This window comes from Bradysia coprophila, chromosome IV (genome assembly GCF_014529535.1).
Source record: "Bradysia coprophila strain Holo2 chromosome IV, BU_Bcop_v1, whole genome shotgun sequence".
Taxonomy (NCBI): Eukaryota; Metazoa; Arthropoda; class Insecta; order Diptera; family Sciaridae; genus Bradysia; species Bradysia coprophila.
In genome coordinates, this window is record NC_050738.1 from 699,999 (window position 1) to 723,383 (window position 23,385).

The 23,385-nt window shown below is 35.4% G+C and overlaps 1 protein-coding gene across 2 annotated transcripts; it reads left to right on the forward strand.

Moving 5' to 3' along the window:
* The first annotated feature begins 237 nt into the window (after window positions 1-237).
* On the forward strand, window positions 238-19,080 carry LOC119066573 (sialin). 2 transcript variants are annotated; one of them, XM_037169124.1, is made up of 11 exons: window positions 245-308; window positions 737-980; window positions 14,961-15,112; window positions 16,105-16,341; window positions 16,410-16,523; window positions 16,592-16,783; window positions 16,851-16,973; window positions 17,039-17,195; window positions 18,083-18,234; window positions 18,364-18,453; window positions 18,585-19,080. In XM_037169124.1, exons 2-11 carry the CDS (start codon window positions 938-940, stop codon window positions 18,750-18,752), a joined length of 1,428 nt encoding a protein of 475 aa, XP_037025019.1. In that variant the 5' UTR covers window positions 245-308; window positions 737-937; the 3' UTR covers window positions 18,753-19,080. The 2 variants fall into 2 exon arrangements, with proteins under 2 accessions (XP_037025018.1, XP_037025019.1); XM_037169123.1 differs by having other exon boundaries at window positions 238-980.
* Window positions 19,081-23,385: the final 4,305 nt, after the last annotated feature.

Consider the following 23,385-nt stretch of genomic DNA (forward strand, 5'->3'; position numbering starts at 1 on the left):
AGCTAATAGTTAAACAAGTCGTTTTATGCATATACATATATGACTATCACAAGTAAATATAGTCCAGTGTCAATAAATCGAAATCAATCAGATGATAGCAAAAATGACTCTGTTTATAATCAAACATCTGTTGTGTGTATCGTTAAACGAGCATATATATATATACATAAAAGCGACACAAAAGCATGTAACTGATCACCGATCATACATCATGTATATGAACCATCACACCGTATAAAATTCCCAGGTATGCCTCATGCCGTGCTTACAGTAGTTTTATATCTCCAACTAAAATTGTATGTGGAAAGGTTATACATTTGTGTAAAATTATAAAATTGTTCTGCTGTTGTTGGCTGATTGAAAAATTTGAAGTTTCAATTCAATTTTGTATGTTGTTCGCGCGGGATCAACTCTCTCAGTGTAAGCAGCACATTTTTTTTTCTTGGTAAATTTTTGTTTTGGAGTGAAAAAAAAAGTTTTTTTTTTTTTTAAATTAAATAAAACGACAAATTTGAATCAAATACGTAAAAATTTCCATGCAAACCACCACAGTCTGAAATTGGTGTCGCTATCGAGAAGATCCATCCGCAAACCGCATATTCATAATTTTTTTGCGATTTTTTTGTTGTTGTCTTTTTTTACGTTTTGTTTTGTAAATTTCTACTTTTTTGGTGTGTTAACAGAAAAAAAAGTGTGAATTACTTTGTATGTGAAACAATGTTACCAAATATTTTAGATTAACGAAGGAAAAAAAAAACCAGTCAATTCAGAAACTGGATAATTTAAATTTATTATTCTCCGTATTTTCGTTGATTATAATGCGATTTGTTCAGTGTTAAGCAAAAGGAGTAAAAAAAAAACGAAGTTCAACCTCTCGTCGAGTGATAAATATAAATAATTTTTGTGATTTTCGTTTAAATAATTTAAGGAAATAAAAATGGTTTTACTAACGGTACCGAAGCAGATACTGAGTGTCAATGGTAAGTTTAACGATACATGATGATAACAATGTGTTCAATTCAACGAATGAAGAATTACAAACCAATTGAAGTGGCACTTCTAGAAGTGGTAGAAATTATGCGAAAAAGAAAATCTTAAAAGAATTCTGTAGAATACAAAATTGGTGGAATGATTGAAACGTTTGTTTTTGGAGAATTGTACCGAATGCAGAGTAGATTAACACATTAATCATCCACTTTTGCTGATCAAAGATTGATTTAGGAATACGGAAAGGAGGTAGAAAATTTATTCTTGATATTTCGGGGCCTGCAGTACATTGTACAAAGTAACGGTGACCTTGAAGAAAAGTAAATAAAAAAGTGGATGCTTTTGAAACGTTTTTAACGATAATTGTTACTCAGTATCCCCTGATCTGGGAAAACTCGAAAAATTAAAATAATAAATTTTTGAATACATAATGCCACATTTTTGGTTCTTCTCAGCCACTCTAAACTGGCTATTTTCATTGCGAGTGATGTAATGCTTTTATGATCATAATGTTCGAAAACTGCGAACTTTAGATCCCTCTGTTGCATATAGAACGTTCTATGAATCTCGGTGCGAAGTACTTTATTAGGATGATGATGTGTCATATTTAGACATCCTAATAAAGTACTTCGAACTCGATGCCATAATAGTTATTTATACAACCGAGTGATAAATGCTTTTTAGGCACTAGATGTGAAGATTGTCACTCGGGGCCGTAGGCCAATACACATCGTAAGGCAACGGAAAGTCCTACTTTTTGTCACTTGTTGCGAAAATAACTATTATGCAACGCAGCATCATAATGTTCGAAAATTGCGGACTTTACATGACTCTTTTACATAAAACATTGTACAATTGTATGAATCTCAATGCAAAGTGCGGCTTCGTGCCACATTAACATTTACATCTAGTGCAGCACTTTACCCTCTATGTTATAAATAGCTATTTGGGCACTAAGAGGAATTTTTTATCTGTACCTTGAAAGGACTTCGACCCTAGGAACCAAAACCACTTTCAAAAAAATTCGTTGAAGCTTGTGTGGTTGGTGAAAGGTGATCAAAAACCGAAAACTTGCACATTTCTTACAAAAATTTCTCCAGTTACACGAGCCGTACAGAGTCGTGTGGGGTGTCATTAGAAAGGTAATCACATGTACTATTGAGCCGAATAGAGACTGATTGGTTATAAAATTCATCGACACTGAAATATGTGCACTTGAAGTTTTCAACCGAAGACTTAAACTGTTCTTACTGAAATTTCTCACAAAACGTACATGGGGTCATTGGAAAGGTAATTTTATGTGCTTTTGGACCAAAAAAGGTCCTATGTGGTTTGGATATATCTACGATGCAAGAAACGTTTAAGTACCCATATTTTATCGCATATGCATCCAAACCTCATAAGACCCGAAAGTACATAAAATTACCTTTCCAATGACATCAGACAAGACCATGTAAGTTACGTGTACCTCGAGAAACTTCTGTAAGAACAGGGTAAGTTCTCAGTATTTTTCAGTTGAACACATATTTCAGTGTGGATGAATTTTAAATCCAATAAGTCCCTATTTGGCTCAATAGTACCTTAATAATGACATCCCACACGACACTGCACGGCTCGTGTAAAAGTGCAAGTTTTTGGTTTTTGATCACCTTTCACCAGCCACACGAGCTTCGAAGATTTTTTTTTTTTTTAAGTGGTTTTCCCTTCTAGGGTCGAATACCTTTCTTTTTCCTTAGTAGTTATCAGCCTACTCAGCTCAATCTAACAATTGTTGTCTTACCGCCATAAATATCTGTCCTACAGAAAAACCAATTTCTCAAACTATACAAAATCCTTGTGTGGACTACGTGGAAAGGCAATGTACCAAGGCAAAATTTAAGCAAGAAAGAGTTCGATGAAGAAGGTACATTCCAATAGAGCTTGGAATCTCGTAAGGTTAACCTGAATTTGATTTATGTAATTTTACCTGACCTTAATTGACCTGAAACCTGTTCACTATTAGTAATCAGGTTAAACCTAAACAATTGTTTGCAAAATACAGGTACGTGTGGCAGGTTTTTTTTCGAAAATCAGGTTCTTTTTTCTTAACGGTGTCATCCATAAATAACCCCATATCCAAATAAAATAAAATTTATTTAAGCAAAAAACGCAATCATGGTACTCCCCACTAAGAACCCTTGTTTCAGACCTCCAAACTGATTGTCATAATTTTTCCGTAATTGGCTTTGGTGACTGGTGAGTCTTGATAGATTAGAATAGATAGATTAGATTGATAGACCTTGATAGATTTTCTTATATTTTCTCCGACGAATTAGCAATGTTCTTGCCGTATTTAAAAGTGAAGCTTCCATCTAATGTTATACTTACGCACCTTCTTTGCCATATGCCTTCTTTCTCATCTTGAGGACGCTAAGCTACGTTTCAGCAGGAACGAAACATTGAATTTGATGTGACGTTTGTCAGACCACCAAAGCCATCCATCAGTTTATTTGGCTTCAATTAAAATTTCCATTTTATTGGAATTTAAAATAAAATAAGAGAAATAAACGAACTTCTGCACCGGCTGTGTAATTGTATGAAGATTTATTTTGTCAATAAATTTATTTAATAGAAACACAAATTTGCTTAGCAAATCTGATGACACATCGAAAATTTTCCAAATTCATACCTGCGTCCACAATATCATTCAAATAAAATTGGTTCAAAGCAATTACCGAAACCCCGCTTCAATCATTTATTTGGTATGCAAAGAACAACTTCACACACGAAAAACCACATTTACGAAAAATGTGAATCTCGAATTGTACTCTCGTTATCGGGTAAAAGAGTTACGTTCATTTGCTGATTTTTACATTACGTTTAAAACGTCCGATGATGTGTGTTAAAACGGTGAACGATCGCCATTCAGTCAAAAATGTTTGTGCTCGAACAACAATTGAAACGAGTTCGATCGAGTATATAAATAGTCGCTTTTTAGTGTTGTTTATTGTTTTGTCATGTCGATTGATAAAAGATATAATTTCCGGTGTGCATCAATGGAACTTCAACAAAATAATTCACGTTTCGTTCGCTGATAACACTGTATAACTGTTTTCGTTGAATTAAATAGAAAATCTCTCTTTGAAGCTTGGAAAACAAAACCAAAGTCCATTCAATCGATTGCTGAAATTCAGGCTGAAATTTCGTATGACTTTCCATAATGTTGATATGGTGCTCTAGTGTGGAGGAACTTGATTGTCACGATAAATGATAAAGTGAGTCAACATAAAATATTGTGAGAGTCAACATAAAATATTGTGAGAGTCAACAAAATGTTGAAAAAAAACATCAGTTGCAATGATGTGCGATTCGCTACTCTTCGGGCTCTTCGCCCAAAGAATTGGATCGCTGAATTTTTTTTTGGTTTAAGTCATTCTGGCCAGACAGAATAAACATTGAAAACTTTTATTATCCATACACTCGGCCACCTACCTAACGTGTTGCATCTGTTATCCGTAAAAAATTCAGTAGTTCAAAAAGCTGAAGTGAAAGATCTGAACTCATCTGTTGAAAATACTTTGATCAAATGAAGTAATAGATTCTATAGTAAAACCGCTGATATGATTGCCGTCTATGAAGTCTTTTTTCTTTGAGTCTCTTACTTCGTTCAAATTACTGTCTACGTCTGGTGTTTCACAGAAAAATCTAGTACGTCGTTTGTTTAAGCAAACTATTTTGATATAATAACACCCTAGCCCATGTAAGGATACTCATTTTACAGATGTTTCCAAAAGGCTCAATAGGCTCTTTTGAAGCTGGTATAATATTACCTTCTTACCTGAGCATCAAACCAAGGAATTAGCACGAAAACGGTGAAACTCTCCATGAACCAATATCGACTCTAAATTCAATTTTTTTCCAAATCAATAGCCGATGACGAAAACATATGAACGTTTGTTATGATCATTAGACTGTAATCGTCACATTGTAATTTACCAGGTCGGGGTCACCCAGTTATATTATGCAAAATGTTTACAGTAGCCAATATTCTAAAAATTACAGGGAGCATGGACGAGATGCGTGAAAGCTACAATAATTGTATGAGTAAACAGACTTATATGTGTTAACAAATTTATGTCCACCGCTTCGGTAATTTCTTTGCTAATGTAAGGATGGTTTTGATTTGTATATATATTGCCACACTTATCTGATGTTTTAGTTAATTAAAACTTCGAATGTGTCTTATGAAGCATTCAGATTCAACGTATACGAATCAACCGATATCGATTTTAGATTACCATCAAACATCCTCGTTGTGGCATAAGGAAGTAGCACAATTTTATTGCACCTCATTTTTACAATGTCAATAAACTTTAAAGACTTGTCAACAGCTCTCTGCTAATTTAACCATATTGTAAGAGTATCAAACTGATAAAATGAATGACAAAATTTATATTTGTCTTGACCTCATCAGCTGAAATCTTGCCATTATAATTGGCATTTTAGTTCGTGCTAATTAAATGGTGTTGCGAAATTTATCTGATGACTGAGGAGGTCTAAGAATTTTGGTTTTTTTCCACGAATTAAGTGAAATTTTGTCGAGTCGGATAACATATGGGAATCCACCGTCTAAATGATAAACCCATATTCATACCGTTGAAATTTCTATCAGCGATCAGTGTGCTTATGCCTGCCAAAGAACTACCTATTTTACTCTTCGAACGAGCCCCTTTTTGATACGTTGTTAAGTTAAACGACAAGACACCAAAACATTTACGGTTATCTGAATGCGTATCGTAACGTTAGAACTGCGTTTGTTCTTTGATTATTTTTTTTATCTTGGCTCATGGGACACATTTAATTCGCTGAAGGCTGTCCACAATATTATGATGGTATCTCCCATTCGGTTCGTAAAAACTAGCGATATCACCTTTTTTTTACATTTCAAACATAATTCGTACCTATAATAAAGCGCAAAAGCTAACTTTAAATATTCATACCACCGGCATGCTATCAACATCCGATGTGATGTTGGAAATTCCAAAGGTTTTTTTTTCTGTCAATAAATTGCTTGTTAAAGCTCTCGGTTATTTGATATAATTAATTAATGGATATGGATATTGATATTGATTCAGTTAGATATATCATATGTCGTACAAATGGATTTGTGAGTTATTTAATCATTCGTAATGTGCAAAAAAAAGACCGAGCTTGTTTACATGAATTCATCAGTCCGCACATTGATGGGTTTTCTCTCTATTAGCCCCGTACAAAGTACTGTGGACTTAAAGGTTAAATGCGTGAGTTGCACCACTTGGGTGTATATAAGTGTAGGAAGGCACACTGAACAAAGCAGTGTCTACCAATGTAGAAAATAAATCCTCACAAAACCGTCTCTCATTATGAGCTATAACGAAAATGTACAAATTTTACGTATAGGTTTCAAAGGCACAGAAATATAAACTCGACAGGGTGTTACATCAACAGAAAATACCTAGAAGCGATAACTCAGTCAGAAGAACTCAACTATAAAGCTTCAGAGTCTATATTCGACTATTCGGCAGTCGAATACCACCTCAAGCATTCTAGACTAATTCTAACCATTTTTTGTGGAAGCTAAATGATAATTGCCGATTCACAGAATTGCTTTTCGTTTTTTTTTTTGCTTTATATTCATCTCGTGAAGGATAATCTGTGCTTCGTACGGGCTTTCGTAATTGCGCAGTTTTGTTAAATACAAATTTCATGCGTAACGCTTCATTCGGCTTCATTAACCTTCTTTGATCTTTCGCATCTTTTCCGACTGAATTTATTGGACGTACAGTGTACACGTGCGTGGTAATTTGTGATTTGTTTGTACACTTACTGTACTTGCATACCTAGATCCAATTCTTTACACCACAGCACATCACTGTTTCTAGCATGAACACTGAATTGACAAGTGTCAAATTTTTAGGCTTTAGTGATAAGAGTTACAGCTGAGGATTGTTTGTATTGCATGTTTTAGCGAAAACAAGTCATCCATCTTTACAAAAAACGCTGTGTCTACTGTGATTCCATAATTCTCCTAATTTTTCTACGTTCATGCTAGAAGCATTCAATTTTATAAATAATTGGGAAAATGAAGAAAATGTGAGAAAACCTTTCCTTGAAAATAAACTAGAACGTTAATATTCTAGCGACGAACTGTTGATACTATTAATTCATATCGCACAAAGTTGTATCGCCATTCGTATTCACGTCAGAATTAGCTCTAAACACATGGTAAGCCCGAAATGAGCTATCATTAACACATAAAGTAGAAATCATTTGGATTCCTAGCCACTCTGGCTTACTGGGCCAGAACCGGTGAGGTATACCTGATTCTATTATTAAAGCAAAAATTAGGAAAATAAGGGAAAAAGCATTCACACAATATTGGCAGAACATTCCTGGATGCCGTCAAGCAAAACAGTGCATCAATATAAATAAGAAAAACTCAAAGTATCTGATAAATATCAGCAGAACAAGACTAAAAATATTCACTGGAGTGATGACTGGACATGATGGCTTGAACAAACTCTTATTTATTGGAATCCCTCAATATTATCGTAGCGTTGGTGAAATAAAAGCAGTCCGTAATTAGAAAAGGTAAAATAACGTCTTTATTCAAGAACAGCAGAAGACAGAATGAACTAGAATTTTGACAAATGTTCCAAAGCTAAGTTGATTCATATTTATGTGAATGCTAGATTCATCGAGCATTTTAACACTCCTCCTCATTCACATAAGATGAATAAAATAAGTTTGATTATTCACGCTTAAACTCCGGCTTCGACACAGTTACGTTTCTCCTCCTTAACTCGTACGTCAACTTATTTTTCAGGCTAATAAAATTATTGTAAACTTCAATCAATGGCTCAAATTCTGTTTCACATTCTGTTGCCACAAATATCCTCTTGTATTAATGGCTCAAATTCTGTTTCACATTCTGTTGCCAACAATCCTTTGGTCATCACCAATAACTCAAACTCTTCTTGTCATAATCGAAACGAAATGTTGTAAATGTGTCTCTTACTCTCCTCCTCATTTACACAACATTGATACTGTCATTTGGTATCTCATAGTCCATTAACGTTGCCATAGTCGAATCCGTATAGTCAATTTATATTTAATTCTTAAAACAGAAATTCTTCTCGAGAACATTCGTCATCCTCGCTTGAGCTTCCGCCATCGAAAATCGCGTTTGCATGTTGAGGACGTGACTGTTTTTTTTCCAACCATTCCTTATAATCCGCACAATGTTGCTTGACGTGACCTTTCTTGTCGCAAAAGAAACACATGACTTCACGTTTGAACGATGAAGAACTGATTCTCAGGATCGATTCGTTGCTTGCTCCTTCTTTTCGTTCTTTCCGCCGTTTGTATTCATCGATTATCATTGAACACACTGTGGAAGATGTCAGTTCCTCATTACGGGATTCCAATATAGCTGCTAGACTGTTGTAGCTTTCTGGTAAAGATCCGATTAGTGTAGCGCTCAAGATAAACTCCGGTTTGAATTCTTCACCAAGAGCTAACAGCTTCTGAAACAATTCGTTCATTTGGTTAACATGATCTTCCACATCTCCATCTTCCTCCAGCCGTCTTGTCATGAGTTTCCTTAGGATCGTTACACGATTATTAGGGGAATCATTTTCGTGAAAATCTTTCAGTTTTGTCCATGCATCCTTGGCAGATTTGCAATTTCTAATGTGTTGTATTTGGTTGTCCTCAACACACAGTGCAATCACCGAATGAGCGTCCTGGTCGTTTTTAGTCCATGCTGCGGTAACCGGATCGGGCTTCGCATCTTCAATGACGGTCCAAATGCCTTGTCTCGTCATGTACATCTGCATCTTGTAACGCCAATTGAAATAATTATCCCCACTCAGTTTCGTTATCGCGTATTTAAATTCCATCGCAATTTTGATTCGTTCTTCACTATTTTTCTTTATTTCACTCTTCCTGGGCCCATAACCTATTGGAATCCCTCAATATTATCGTAGCGTTGGTGAAATAAAAGCAGTCCGTAATTAGAAAAGGTAGAATAACGTCTTTATTCAAGAACAGCAGAAGACAGAATGAACTAGAATTTTAACATTATTTACCATTGGAAAACGCAATATTTCAAGCTGTGATTTGTGTGATTACCACACAGATTCAGCCGAGCACTACCTCTGCAACTGTCCGGCTTTTATTGAAAATAGGCGGAAGTTCCTAGGGGGCTATTAAATCAACCACAAATTGATTATACATTTGAAACCACAAATCATCCTGAACTACATAGCTAGTACAGGCAGATTCACTTAAACCACAAACGTAAGGAAATAAGTAATAGTAAGCGCAATAGGCCCACACAGATGGCCTCCGTGCGTGCACTATCGATAACAGATGCGAAGCCTCGTGAGACGCTGTCCGTTACAATTTCGGCTTGCTCGGGATCAGGTTTAATTGGTTCTAAAGAAGTACCAAATCTCCATTCATCCCCAGATAATAAATTACGTAAATTGAAATAATTTTGTTTACATTCACTTAACGTTCCAGTTTCTTGAAACCACTGAATCCATTTATTGATTCAGTCCATTCACCGTTTGTTCAATTTTAATTAAATGATCTGCGAAGACATTTTGTCGATTTTAAGTTAAATTAAAATCTCGATGAGAAAAAACAAATTCCAAAATAAAAATCAAATAAATTTTTCCTGGAATGATTTGGAAATAATTTTAACAATTAACATGATTTCTGATCGTTTTGCGGTATCACATTATTAGATTTATTTATTGTTCACTGTTGTTGCTCTTTTTCTAAATATTTACACACACGACATCTCAATAAAAAAGTGCTATTGCATCATAGAAATCGAAATTTATATAAATTGATATTCAAAAATGAAAAATAAATAAATATTGGAATTAGGATGGCCAGACGCCAAAAACAAAATTAACAGACTCTGAATCTGAATTTATTGATTCATTGAAAACAAAGAGGTCAAACGTAATGTCTACCTTCTGACCATATAAATTATAATTGAATGTGTAAACATAGACAGGGGTTTACGTCCAATTGTAAGAAATAGCTGTTTCGCTCACTTGTTAGTAAATGTGGAGTTTGCCGGTACGAGCGAAGCGAGTTCATCATCACATTTACCCCCATTTTCCTTTTCAACATGATTCTGTCAATTGCGTGTGCCAATTCTTATACCCTTCACATAGATTTGCGCACGATAATCGCCGTGTAGATAGAATAAAATTTCTTTAGTTCAGCTTCATTCGGCTAGCGATTCTTTTTCTTCTGAAGTATCAAAAAGCTTCTACTGACATCATCAGACTATTCGAAACGAAGTTAAATCAATTAAATTTCATTTTTCTTATAATTCGCTAATTGGGTATGTCTTTATCTGTATTTAATATCTGGATTGGCATACATTTTCCAAAGTCGCCAGCCACCAAACATATTTGATTAGAAGAAGATTGGAAGTAAGGAAATCGGTCGGAATATTTTTGAAATGTAATTTTTCGTCTGTGAACAGGCGTCAATGTCTCGAATTGCATATAAAATATTGCGAATGTATCATTTGGTCACCCCGTGTTTAAGCAAGTACACTAAATTTATCGTTCGTAGACTTTTTGCTTTTTATTCATTTTGATTTGAAATGGCATGAATGTAATACATGTACGTGCCGAGATCTATTTTACTATTCAAAATAGTAATTTACCTTTACGTGCTTATGTAATAAACGAACTTGAAAACCTCTATCGATGAAATAATCAATGATCATTGCAGTTGATTTATGCGCATATGACATGTTGTATACTGAAAATATGATGACGATGATTCGATATGATGTTTAATCATATCATACATGTAATTGCGTCAAAAGAATTTTACTTTTTTTTCTGTTTAAAATTTAAATTTATGATATTTGCACTAGACTGTCGTCGTATCGCTGACGGATTCATAAATCTGATTCTCTGAAATGTATAGTCAACCTGTCGCCATAATATAAAACGTGCATAATAATACATCTAATGATGGAAGTCTCTGGACTCAAAAATTGTCATTATCGACTACGCTAAGAGAAAGTATTTTGTTTGTATTTTAATTACATAGGTGGACTGAGGAACTCACCTGTTTCAGCGTACGCATATCGGAAACTGTTACTTTATTTGCTTCATTTTTCTTCAATGTAATTTTTTTTTAAACTTTTTTTATTTGTCTGTTACGAGGTGTAATTGCTACTTTGCTGATTCATTGATTGCTGGTCGTACATCAATTATTATAATCAATTTGGAACTTAAATTGATGCTTTCATTATTAACTCAATAATTTAGTTGATTGTTTCGTCTAAACAGAATTTGCACGAATAGGAAAGGAAAATCGAAATCTGAATATTTTATGTGAATCTGTTTCATATGTCTACGGTTGACCGGGAAAATGTAGTTTCTTCTCCCGCCACTCCCGCCACAGTAGTACGGGATCCCCTCAGTGGTGCATTACATTTCCGAAATTCGAGCATTCATATCCACCACAACTCATCAATTCCGCTGAATCTGTATGAAGATGCAATATTGCACTATAGTCCAATTCGTCCGAAATTTTGGTCCCGTTGTGTATGGAAAACGCTGAAGGATTGCGTTACCTTCAGTTTTGTTTATATTTATAATTACTTTTTCATTGGCATGTCCAATAAATTTACAGGTTTAGCGCTTCTGTAATACAGAATCTGTATAATGCAATTTACATATGTTCGAAGTATTTATTTCAACAACGTCACACAATTTCCCCAGTAAATATTTTCGATTAGCGTGTAAATCGCTAAATTAACGGAGTTAAATGAATTTTAATTGAATTAGAGAAGCTGTGATCAGTTTTTAAGATACACTGTGTTTGATACAGTCGCCGACTTAGAAATAAATGACGCATTTTGTTTCATACGCTTTTACAGGTGATCCACTTATACAAAAATGTGCTAAGTCGCCGACTGTACACCATGACAGCATCATACTATTGGAATTCGGAATCGGACATAAAGTAAATGGGGAAGTGAAGTTATGACAAGTTTTTTTTGAGACGTAAAACATGACTCTGGGCCAAAAATTGTTTTACAGCAAGTCCCAAAAATAGTCAGATTTTTTTTAAGAAATACGTAACGCACTTCAAGCATGAGTGGTCATAGTGGTCAGCTGCAGAAAGTACTCTATTTTACATGATTTTTAGACCCGTACGAAGTACTGGGGTCTTATGCGTTTACGCATACGTCCGTAACACGTCGAATTGGACTCCCTGAGTAAGGGGAAACCTATTGTGGTTGTCTAGGGATGCCGAATCAGTGAAAAAAAATGATCAACCCTTCCCGAGCTGTGGCCCAATAAGTGCTTTACGGTTTTTCGAAGATATCTCCGGACATTCAAACGTTACACTCGTAAATGATACATCGAATGAAAGGTATTTACAATACCGATCGACAAAAAAAAAGTTTATGGAAATCGGATGACCGACTCGTGAGTTAAACCCCTTGGTGTGAAACAGGCACAGGGCGGCAAGCAGTTTTTGCTTGTAGGTCGGCCACATTTCAACATATTTCGTCTGTTTTAGCTTTATTAGATAGGTTTGACCGTACCAATCAGGGAAAAAAAAAGTTTTTGAAATTATGTTCTCCGGAGCTTGAGCTAGGTCTCTTGGAGTGAGCTCTTATCTGGCTACTCGGCCGTACAGTGAACATGGAGTATTTTGTCAATATCTCGAGTAAATTTTGACCGAATTTCATGATTTGTTTTTTGTTTGAAAGGTATTAACGAATGTAAAGCGTCGGTACTATTTCCGGTCTCCTAACAAAATGGCTGCCGGTGGCCATATTGGATTTTAATAAAAGTAATATATCTTGGGAAAAATGGTACTTAGAGTGTTTCTGTTAACATGGAAATAATTTGTTATGTGTGTGAGGTGTTTCAGGCATTCCATATATGGACATCTATATATATCTATATTCACCTATATTGAGCTATATACAGGCATATAGAGCTATATAATAGCATATTCATTTGTGGAATGTTTATTTATAGGAAAATATAGGTATATATAGCGGTATATAGCTGTTTAAATAGGAATTTATGAAAGTTGACTTCGTACGGGGCTGTCTATATTGCCTCCGGCAATTTATTTGTATATGCTAACAAGGCAAAGAAAGATAATGTAAGTGATTTTAAAGGGCGAATAGTTTTTCAGTAGAGAATGAAGTAAAAGAAATGAAGAGTTTCACAGTAAAGGCTTTTGATACGAATAGGTGTTTCGTACGGGTCGGCGTTAGCTATGTTTAAATGTTGTTTTACGTTTGTATGTTAAACTGTCCAGTTTCAGTACTCTATTTACGCCGTAAGTGCGGTCGAATTTCAAAATGGAAAGTGTGGAGGTCTTTCTAACGTAGCGTCATTTTCATACAATGAAGCGTTGAAATATGTATTTTTCGGTTCACTTTTTCATCTAATCACTTAAAATTCAAACTTTAGGCACACTTACGGCGTCAATTTAGACTACCACTCATGCGTTGCTATAAGTCGAAAAACACAGATGAGAAAACTAGGCAATGTCGGTCAAATATTTTTTCTTTAACTCAATTCAGAAAAAAATAGATCTAAAAGGTCCATCTTGTACAGTTTTTGTCACAGAGCACCCCTTACATATTTATGAAGGTTTATGAAGGCCGCAGACACATTTTAGGCAACTGACAAAATTAGGACGATTTAGTCAGTTGGCTGGCTCCAAAAAGGCCCGAGCGTTGTTTGCAATACGAAAGACCCAATAAATTGAAAACTTTATACAAAAATTGAGCCCAGTATGGTCAGTTCGTGTCTGGATTTTGGGTTGTACTTTGTAAACAGAATTAATTTTATTAAAAAAAAACGGATCCCCAGTAACTGGTACATGCAACCATAACTTCCATCTTCAATCGTTGTACTCATCATATGTCATGTCATCTGTTACCGTCAGCCACGAAAAGAAATGCGATAAACTGATAAGACACAAGATTTTGTTTGAAATGCTGTAATCAAAAGAAGTAAAAGATTCGATTAATTATTGTGTCTACCACCTGTGAAAGGCTGACTATACTGAATTATCAAAACTTAGAGACCTTTTTTTTGATTTTTACAAAATTATATTTCTTTAGTTCCCAAAGTTTTACAAAATAGTCAGACTATCTTCGATCTTCATTTTTTTTGAACGACTACATGTAGAGGAGTTTTTTATGTTTTCAATTTCGTGTAGTTTTTTCTTCGTACTTTCGTTTATCTTCTAGAGAAAGTTCTCAAACCCTGCAGGTACAATTGCAAGTATTTTATTTTCAGGTATGCAAAAATCTACAGTTTGAATTTTATCTATTCCTCTGCAATCGGCTACCTTTTTAGATATTTAGTTTAGTGAGCATTCCTCTTTGGGTTGATGTCGACGTGCCAAGTGTTTCACGTTATTTTCTTGTGCATTTAAAAAAATAAATTAAAAAAATGTCTCATCGTTCGAAAACACAGTTTGAGAATAAACACACAGGTTTTTATACCCTCCATGTTTAATAAATATGTGAATTAATTGAAGCTGTTCGTACAGCGTTCCAGTTTGAAATTAAATCTTAGATTATTTCAACGCACTGACAGTGCGTTGATTATTTCTAATAAATAGCCTCAACACAAACAACACACTCTACGGATAATAGCGGCAGAGTCGAAATTTTGCTTGATTTTTGCAAGTGGTTCCAGGTGGTTTCCGTGGTCCAAGCGAAAAGTGATGTATGGAAGGTGCCCCTTATTTTTGATAATGACCAAGTCGTCAATACATCATTTTGTCCAAAAACTTCAAATTTAGCCGCTATTATCCATAGAGTGTGTGTTGTTCGTATTGAGGCTATTTAATTTCTAACAATGATAACACACACAATGTGAAGCAGGGATGTGAAGCAAATATAATTTCTCATTATTTTTCAGAAAAAATTCCCACTCGCTTCAATGTCGGAGTCATGATATTTATGGCCTGTTTCATATCGTATATGTTAAGAGTGAACATATCCATCAATATTTTGGCTATGGTCGAGCCGACAAATTTACATGAAAACAAAACTTTAGCTGCACTTCCAGATGTAAGTAAATCAACGATGATGTGACAAGACATAAAAATACCTCTTGATCCCTCATTACCATCACCGAAATGTAGTTATTACTCGATCGTCCATCATTATTAATCATAATGTTGTTGGTATGTCGCATTTGATTACCAGTTTTTTGTGCGGTTTTTTTTTAAAGTTACCGATCAAAGCACTTACGCATAAATATTTTTGTAATTAGTTTGTTACGAACCGTACAATTTTATAATTATCGATTTCTCATAACTTTTTTCCGTGCCATTCATTCATTAGGGTGGTTGAAATTTGTTGAGCGATGAAATCGGTTCTTGGTCTTCCTTGTCTTCCCTGCAACATTTGTTGCGTATAAACTGACTAATATATCTTCCGGTTAAACTTTGAAAAACAACAACCGTATCGCGATGTAATCAATACGTCTTTTACTTCATTTGTTCAAACTTTGAACTTCAAAGTACCGGAAAGTGTTTGATGCAAAATCTTTTACTTCACTAGTTGTAACAAACGCTTTTGGTGTATAAGAAAGCTGACTCACTACAGCTCATCGTTTGTTTTTATTGTTCAAAATGACTTTTCTAGTGTACTATTACTCCCATTGTTCGATTCTCCTACTATCTTAATATCGACTAACGATGGAAAAAAAGGTCCAGGTGAGGAGACCCAACGAAACCGAGAATGAAAGGCGTTTTGAACCACCCTATCACACACTTCTTTATGAAACACGCAATAAAAGTTCCAAAAAACTCGTTCCGCAGCATTTTTATAGTTATTTCGGTACATGGGTATTAGGCCACACGACATGACAAGCTTGTAACAGGAATGTTGCAACACTATAACATCTGGTACTGAAAGCAAGAATTAAAAAAAAGATGCAAAACCGTTTCACGGAACCAAATTGCACTTTGATATGTATTGGCTTGATGATACCAATAATGTGAAAATTGCCATTTGCTTCCTCATAATGCACAGCTAAAGATCTTTATTCACCACAGTACGGTCCACGATTCAATTGGACATCGACGGAACAAAGTTATTTGTTGGGCGCATTTTTCTGGGGCTACCTTGTGACAACATTACCCGGTGGTACATTATCCGAATGGCTTGGCGGTAAAAATGTCACCACATATTCGATGGCACTGAGTGCAATTCTCACTGCCATTGTACCAATGTTGGCTAGCTTCTCTGTGTGGCTAATTTTTATCGTTCGACTACTGACTGGAGTGGCTGGGGTAAAATAACATGACTAGCACATCGGTAAACTCTAGGAACTAACGGATTTCCATTCCTTCATCTCTAGGGAGTTCTCTATCCAGCGATGCACAATCTGATTTCAAAATGGGCCCCACCAAACGAGAAAGGTAAATTTGTAGCCACATTGCTCGGCGGAACGTTCGGAACGGTGATAACATGGGTACGTATTTGGAGTTGATGAAAATGTTTAAATTCCGACTCTAAAAACAATTAATTTGGCACACACAGCCGATGGCCGGATATCTGACTGAAACGTTTGGATGGATTTATGCATTTTACGTTCCGGCAGCTATAACAGCAGTCGTAACACTAGTTTGGTATGCATTGGTATCGGATAGTCCAAGCGATCATCCCAGAATCAGAAAGGAAGAAAAGGAGTACATCCAAGCAGCAATGGGAGATAGTATTTCCAATAAGAAGGTAGTGCGCGGATGACCTCTTGACAACGAAAAGCGAGTCGAAATGATCGTTTCAATTTATCTTTCAGTCTCTTCCACCATTCTTAAGTCTAGTCACATCGTTACCATTTCTTGCTTTAAACGCTCTACATTACGGTAATATGTGGGGAATGTTCTTTTTGCTTACAGCGGCCCCGAAATTCATGAGCGAGGTAAGTCTAAGCAATTTTTGCGTTTTTAACTGGGATAAGTGGTGAAAATGCATATCCATTCGAAGGTTCTCGGATTTAAATTGTCACATGCTGGCATTCTGGCCAGTTTGCCGTACTTGGCTCGATTTATTTCTGGATTTGTTTTTGGTTCCATTGGTGATTCGGCTAGGAAAAATGGATGGATGAGTGTGACAGCGATTCGGAAATTCTTTTGCATATTCTGTGAGTATGAAGCGAAAGAACGGTGTGTGTTGGTCATACCGAATTTTCGCATTTTATTTTAAACCAGCCCAGATACTTTGTCTCTCAACAATTTATTACTATAAAGTCCAGATCGGTTAGTATTTAGATGAAGAACTTATTACGGTGTAATTGGCAAGGACGCGAAAAATAAGCTATGATCAAGTGTGTTAAAACAGGTGAAGTAATAGATTTTACCGGTTGAAAATTTATTAGACGAAAGTTTTTTTTTGCAAAATCTTTTACTTCTTTTGTTTGATTGTAATATTTTTCCGGTATAAAAGGATGGACAAAGCTAAACTCTCATTATTTTTGTCCTCGTGGTCGATAACAGATGTCTGATTTGACAGTGGCAGTGACATGGGTGGAATGAGGGAATGTAAAATTGACCTGTTTTGATCCACAGCTTGCATATCCTTTAAAACAGACAATAACACCCGCATTGGCATAAAATGAACAATTTTTTTTACTTATTCTCCACTTTACATCTTGTTTTTTAAAATCTTTTTTTTATTTTTATTTTTGCTTCGATTAAATTATTGACCGTCACGGTTCGTCTACAGTTAATTTTTTGTGTGTATAAAAACCCGACCGATGAAAAAACAAATCGAAATTTTAGATTAGCCCATCCAATACAACAATCTGATAAATTATCTCAAATCCATCGCGTGTCTTTTTTTGCTCAACAAATTCCATTCAAACAATAATTAATTTCTGTTTTGCGATTTTCATCGGATAACTATCAAGACAATCAATTATGGATGAAAAATTAATAAATTAAAATGCTAATTGACACGTCAACCGTGCGATAAACGATTTTTATTGCGGTTTAAGAGCGCCAAGGAATTTGTACGAAATCTCGCTTTCAGCTCACATAATACCGGGACTGTTACTCATTGGACTGACCTACGTTGGTAGTAATCCGTACGTATGCGTTGGAATGATCACACTTTCACTCGGTTTCAACGGAGCGTCAACGGTGACCAATCTACAAAATGCACAGGATCTTGCACCGAATTATGTAATTACGAAAGATGCTGACAGTCACTCCGCGTGAGAATGTTTCTCGTGTGAAAATCGCATGAGGGAGACATTCGCGTGGAATGACCCGTATCATTCAAATTTTAAAAATTTCTTAATTTAATGATAGGCCGGTACAATTTACGGAATCATCAATTTTTGTGGTACAACAACAGGTTTCATAACGCCATTAGTTGTGGGCTACTTTACACAAGATCGGGTAAGTCAAAATATTTACTCAACCAAAACATTAGATAACCGAGAGAAAGAAAAATAAATACTTCCGGTCAGTTGCTGGCTGATGCAATATCGAGTTAAAATTAAATCCAATCTTTCGATCAATCCCATTAGAACACCATCGATGAGTGGAGCATAATCTTTACGATCGGCGCAGTTGTGTACATTATACCAGCGTTGATTTTCATATTTTTCGGAAGCGGTAAAATTCAGCCATGGAATGATCATCCACGGAAAACGGTCAATGAAACTGCAGAAGTGATCGCACCGAAAGCAGATTAAACGTGATTTCGTGCTATAATCTCTTAATTTTATGAAGAGTAAATTTTCGTGGCATTCTTTTTAGCATTTAAGTCAATTCTATTGTCGTTAGACTACACATTTTTACGTAATTGCTAATTTTGTGCATCAAAACCTTTTATCAATCTACCTTCTCTATGTTTTAATTAAAAGCAGACGTACAATTTACGGAACGCGTATGCACACAATTATAGAACGACTTCTATCCAAAAGTGATAAAACAAATTTTAATTTTATTTTGTTAAGTTAACTAATTAAGCTGAAACACAAATGTATTATACAAACAAATAAATGAATTCTTTATCCATTATGTTGCTTCATCGATTTATTGTGACTACTATCCTCTCTGCAAGAGTGCAAGAACATCAGTACAAACTAGTTGGGATCTTGGTGAATTCCCTGGTACATACGGAAACTTGTACGTTATATAGAATTCGAGTCTTGAGCGAGACGTTTAACCAGTTCGGTTCACGTACATAACGCAATATTATTTCATGGGGTATAAAAGCTTTCCAAAAACTACGTTACATAACATCGTATAGAAACTATGAAAGACCAACCGAATTTGCTTACCATGTTCTTTACACACTGATAGACGTGTTACTGATGATTTGATATATTCTTAAACATAGGCAACGACTCTTTATCCATACTCCTTTATTCGCAGAGCCGGATTAACCCATGGGCAAAGTGAACCCGGCCCAGGGCGCTGGGAAAATAAAGGCGCTTAGAAATTAAATTTTCTCGACAATGTAATCATTTCACGTTCAACATAAGTCATGCACAAATCAACGTCGATTAAAAAAAATTCGCGCTCGCTTCGCTTGCATCTGTACATTACATTCTTGGGGTAAATGTGAGCTACAAGAAATGCATATATACATCTAACTTGATATTTTTGAATAATACACACACATCGACTAACCCAAGGCTGTTCGTATTTGGTTATTTAAAGCATTTTTATGATGGTCCTGCTTTAGAAAAGTTGAACTTTGAGGCTTCTGGCTGAAGACACTATCAATAATTTTCAATAACCATTCCATTGCTTCATTTTCGTCAGCCGCCGGTGATAGTCGGATGATGGAAAGCTTTTAGCTCATGAGGAATTTTCGAAAATTTTGTAAATTCCTCATGAGCTGAAACCTGCTCATGATCGCCGGACAACGGGAGTTTGGAACAAATAAAGCAGCTGGAAAAGCTGCAGAGCAAATCCGTTTCCGCCCATTGAAAATTGTTCATGGCATATATTCGCGATTTTTTTTGTCGAAATCCAAGGCCAATTACCTAAATTTCAAGATCTAACACTTTCAGAGTGAAGACAAAGGATCATTCTAGAGTGCCCTAAACTTCAATACTTTTGGGATCCCGAGTCCTAGATCCTTGAAATTGCTTCAACGCAAGTCGTTTTTTCCGAATCATGACCTTACCCAACGCACTGCTCCTAGCATGAACATAAGAAATATTTGGAGGCTGATGAAGTCACAGTAGGCACTGCGTTTCTTTCGTGAAGATAGGTGACTTGTTTTAGTTGTGTGAGTTCAAACACACAATACAATCAATCTTAAGCGGTAGCTCTCATCACAAAAGCCTCCAAATTCGACGTTTGTCAAAGTAGTGTTCATGCTAGGAGCAGTGCGTTGCCTTACCAAGTACAGTAAATCTCGCAATATAATGAAACTGTAACAGTATCACAAATATTGTGTCAAAAATTCACGTTTTTTTCTTGGTTTTTCCTCACAACGCGTTCATGTTCTAACGATCTTCCAAGGGAAGTGAAAAGTGAGAATAATGAGAGGACATTCGAGTATAAATTGAAAGAACACCTGAATGAAACTATAGAATTGTGATGTAAATTTGAATTGTAGTGTTCATTTTTCAATGTCTGTGATTATGGAACTTTGTATTTGAAAATAGCTATTTGCTAAATAAATTTGTTTGATTTGATTTGTTCTTCAAGAAGAATTTCAAGAAAAAATTGTTTCGGATTCATTCTACAAACTTCAAACTTAAAATCCCGAAAAATACGAGCGAATCCTTTTTATAACTTTACTTGATTTTTGTTTGTGGGAAAGTTTTGCGAATTAATCACGAAAACTCTGGTTATATCATATATCTCTCACTCTCATTCATATATGGTTACATGTTATCATAAGCTTGCCACCTCGCCTCGCTCGCCGTTTCTAACTACACATTAATTAGAAAATAATATTCTTGAGGAAATGTTGAAAACATTTTATTTGATTTGGTTGACAATGTAGGAAACAATTTCTTTAATAAATTTTTCATGCGGCGCTGCAAGGCTCGTTGCCCAGGCCGCTGTAAATGCTAACCCGGCCCTGTTTATTCGACTAATAATCTGATAATTCCGTTATTTTGGGTAATTTCTAGTGTTTAATCAACGCACTTCGAGCAAAAATCCATTTTTATATAGTGTCAAAATGTGTATGAGACACTACTGTCCAATTTCAGGACTTTATTTAGCGTACTCATGCTTGAAGTTCGTTGGTTGGTTTGATACAAATCATTTACTACTTCATTTGCTTTGTCATATATTTTGCTATTTTAAGACCTTTACATCGTGTGCTTGTCGCTTACTATTCGTCACCTTAGTCTATCTCGCCCCGCTAGATAATTTTGCGGGATATCAAAGTCTTAGTGGTACACCAAGGAACATTATTTCAAGCTATTTAAAGCTATTTGAAGAGTGACTATTTTGACTACAGTCAGGCAGTGACTATTTGTGAGAAATTTTTTGAGAAATTTGAGAATTTTTTGAGAAATTTGAGAACTATTTCTTCAAATTTCTCAAAATTTTACAAAATATTTTTCTTGTTTTTCTGAATAAAATTTAGGAACATTACCTTTGTTAAGTGTCTAACGATGTTGATAAAATATTAAACGTTTTTGGAACTGATTTAGACAGCTAGTTTTGATAAATACTTGAAAACTAAATATCGAGGGCTTTAATTACTTCTTTTTGCTCTTTCAGTCAGGTCAATCTCTATCTCATCAATCAGACACCACAATTTCAATGGATGAACGTATGACCAACTACGTCTGTACTACCAACATAGCATGTAACATAGAATTGAAACTAAAGAGTGTATCGATCAAAATTTCAATCGGATAGCCATCAAATAAATGAAATTGAAATTGAAATTCAAAATCTATTTCTCGCTCTTGAAAACACTTTCAAAGGGCTTAATAATGAGAAAACTTTCATGTAATAAGAGTGTCTGACGAGCAAATCCATGAAGGGTGGGAGGTAATCGACAAAAAACATCTACGAAATTAGCAAAAAACAATTTTTGACAGAAATTGTTTACAATTGACGTCAGTCAAATTTAGACCTGCTTCAGATGATACAAACAAAAATGCTCGTACGCCTTTGTACGGTTTTACCACGACTACGCGCGTGCATGTAACTATTCTTGTATAAAGCCTTTCAAGCTGTTTTGGTTGAATGAGTGGATGCTGAAAAACAGCTGAAGCAAATTAATGTCTAAATTTCATTGACGTCAACTGTATTTGCGGTATGCTTTTGTGATTAATTCCCGTAGACATTGATCGAATACCGAATAGCTTTCCGTAAACTTCTGAAAGTCAACATATTATGAAGCAATCCAACACCTCTCCCGTCACTAAAAAAATCTTAACACGTTGCCGGTTATTGTGACTTGTTAACTTTAGGCACGCCGGAAAGTGCTAAGGGAGTCGAGGAATACCTCCAAATCTAAAAATCAAAAAATTGACTTTTGATTTTAAGAAATTTATTTGAAGGTATTCCTCGACCCCTTAGCACTTAAAGTGCCTGCTCCACTACGTGTTAATCGGCGAAAACCCACTTATAGTGGAAGTGTGACGCAAGTCTATTTATCCACTTACAAAAGAGCTGATATCGGTGGGGTGGCGCCTACAGCTTCGACTCGCTACAAAAAATGCGTCACAAATGGCCGATTATGAGGATAGTGTAATTAAATAACTGATTTAAAAAATTGAATCTAATGTTTACGGACTTGCGTCACGGCCCTTCACTGATGCTGGCCATAAATCCTCAGTCATACGGATTTTTTTTACATTTTTTACTTTGTACTGCTTTGCGTCACGGCCTTTCCCTAACGTAGTGCCATGATCAAAATCTATTGAAGTTGCTGTAAGAAAAGTTGTCGCCTGTTTCTTCATGAAGTGACGGAATTCGCAATTTTTTAATAACTTTCGAATACATTTAATTGCGTCACGCGTTCGCATAATAAAAACCGTATGACCAGTGACTAAGTCTAGTGCAATAAAAGTTGGTAATTTTTGCAGTCCGAACCTACTTATTTCCCAAATAAAAAATTAAATTGGCAATTGGCACATATGGCCACCATTTACATAATTAATTGATGGCTCATCAAAGTGATTTTCAATTAACGCTTCCATGCCAATAGCTTAACGAGTCCAATTCAATGAAATTATGACCATTTCCGAATGAAATAGGTGACAAAAACAACAACACTAAAAAAGGTAAATCATCAACAAATTATAGCCTCAATTAGATCCGAGTTGTTTGTTAAATATTTTTTTTGATAATTTAGACGTGGAATTTTTAACGTGTCAATAATTCGAGTCAACA

What these genes read in the sequence shown, in the direction of transcription:
- LOC119066573 (XM_037169123.1), top strand. Translation starts at nt 938, where the DNA reads ATGGTTTTACTAACGGTACCGAAGCAGATACTGAGTGTCAATG. An exon ending in TCGGAACGGTGATAACATGG is followed by an intron (nt 16,524 to 16,591) that starts GTACGTATTTGG and finishes TGGCACACACAG; the next exon opens with CCGATGGCCGGATATCTGAC. An exon ending in ATAGTATTTCCAATAAGAAG is followed by an intron (nt 16,784 to 16,850) that starts GTAGTGCGCGGA and finishes TTTATCTTTCAG; the next exon opens with TCTCTTCCACCATTCTTAAG.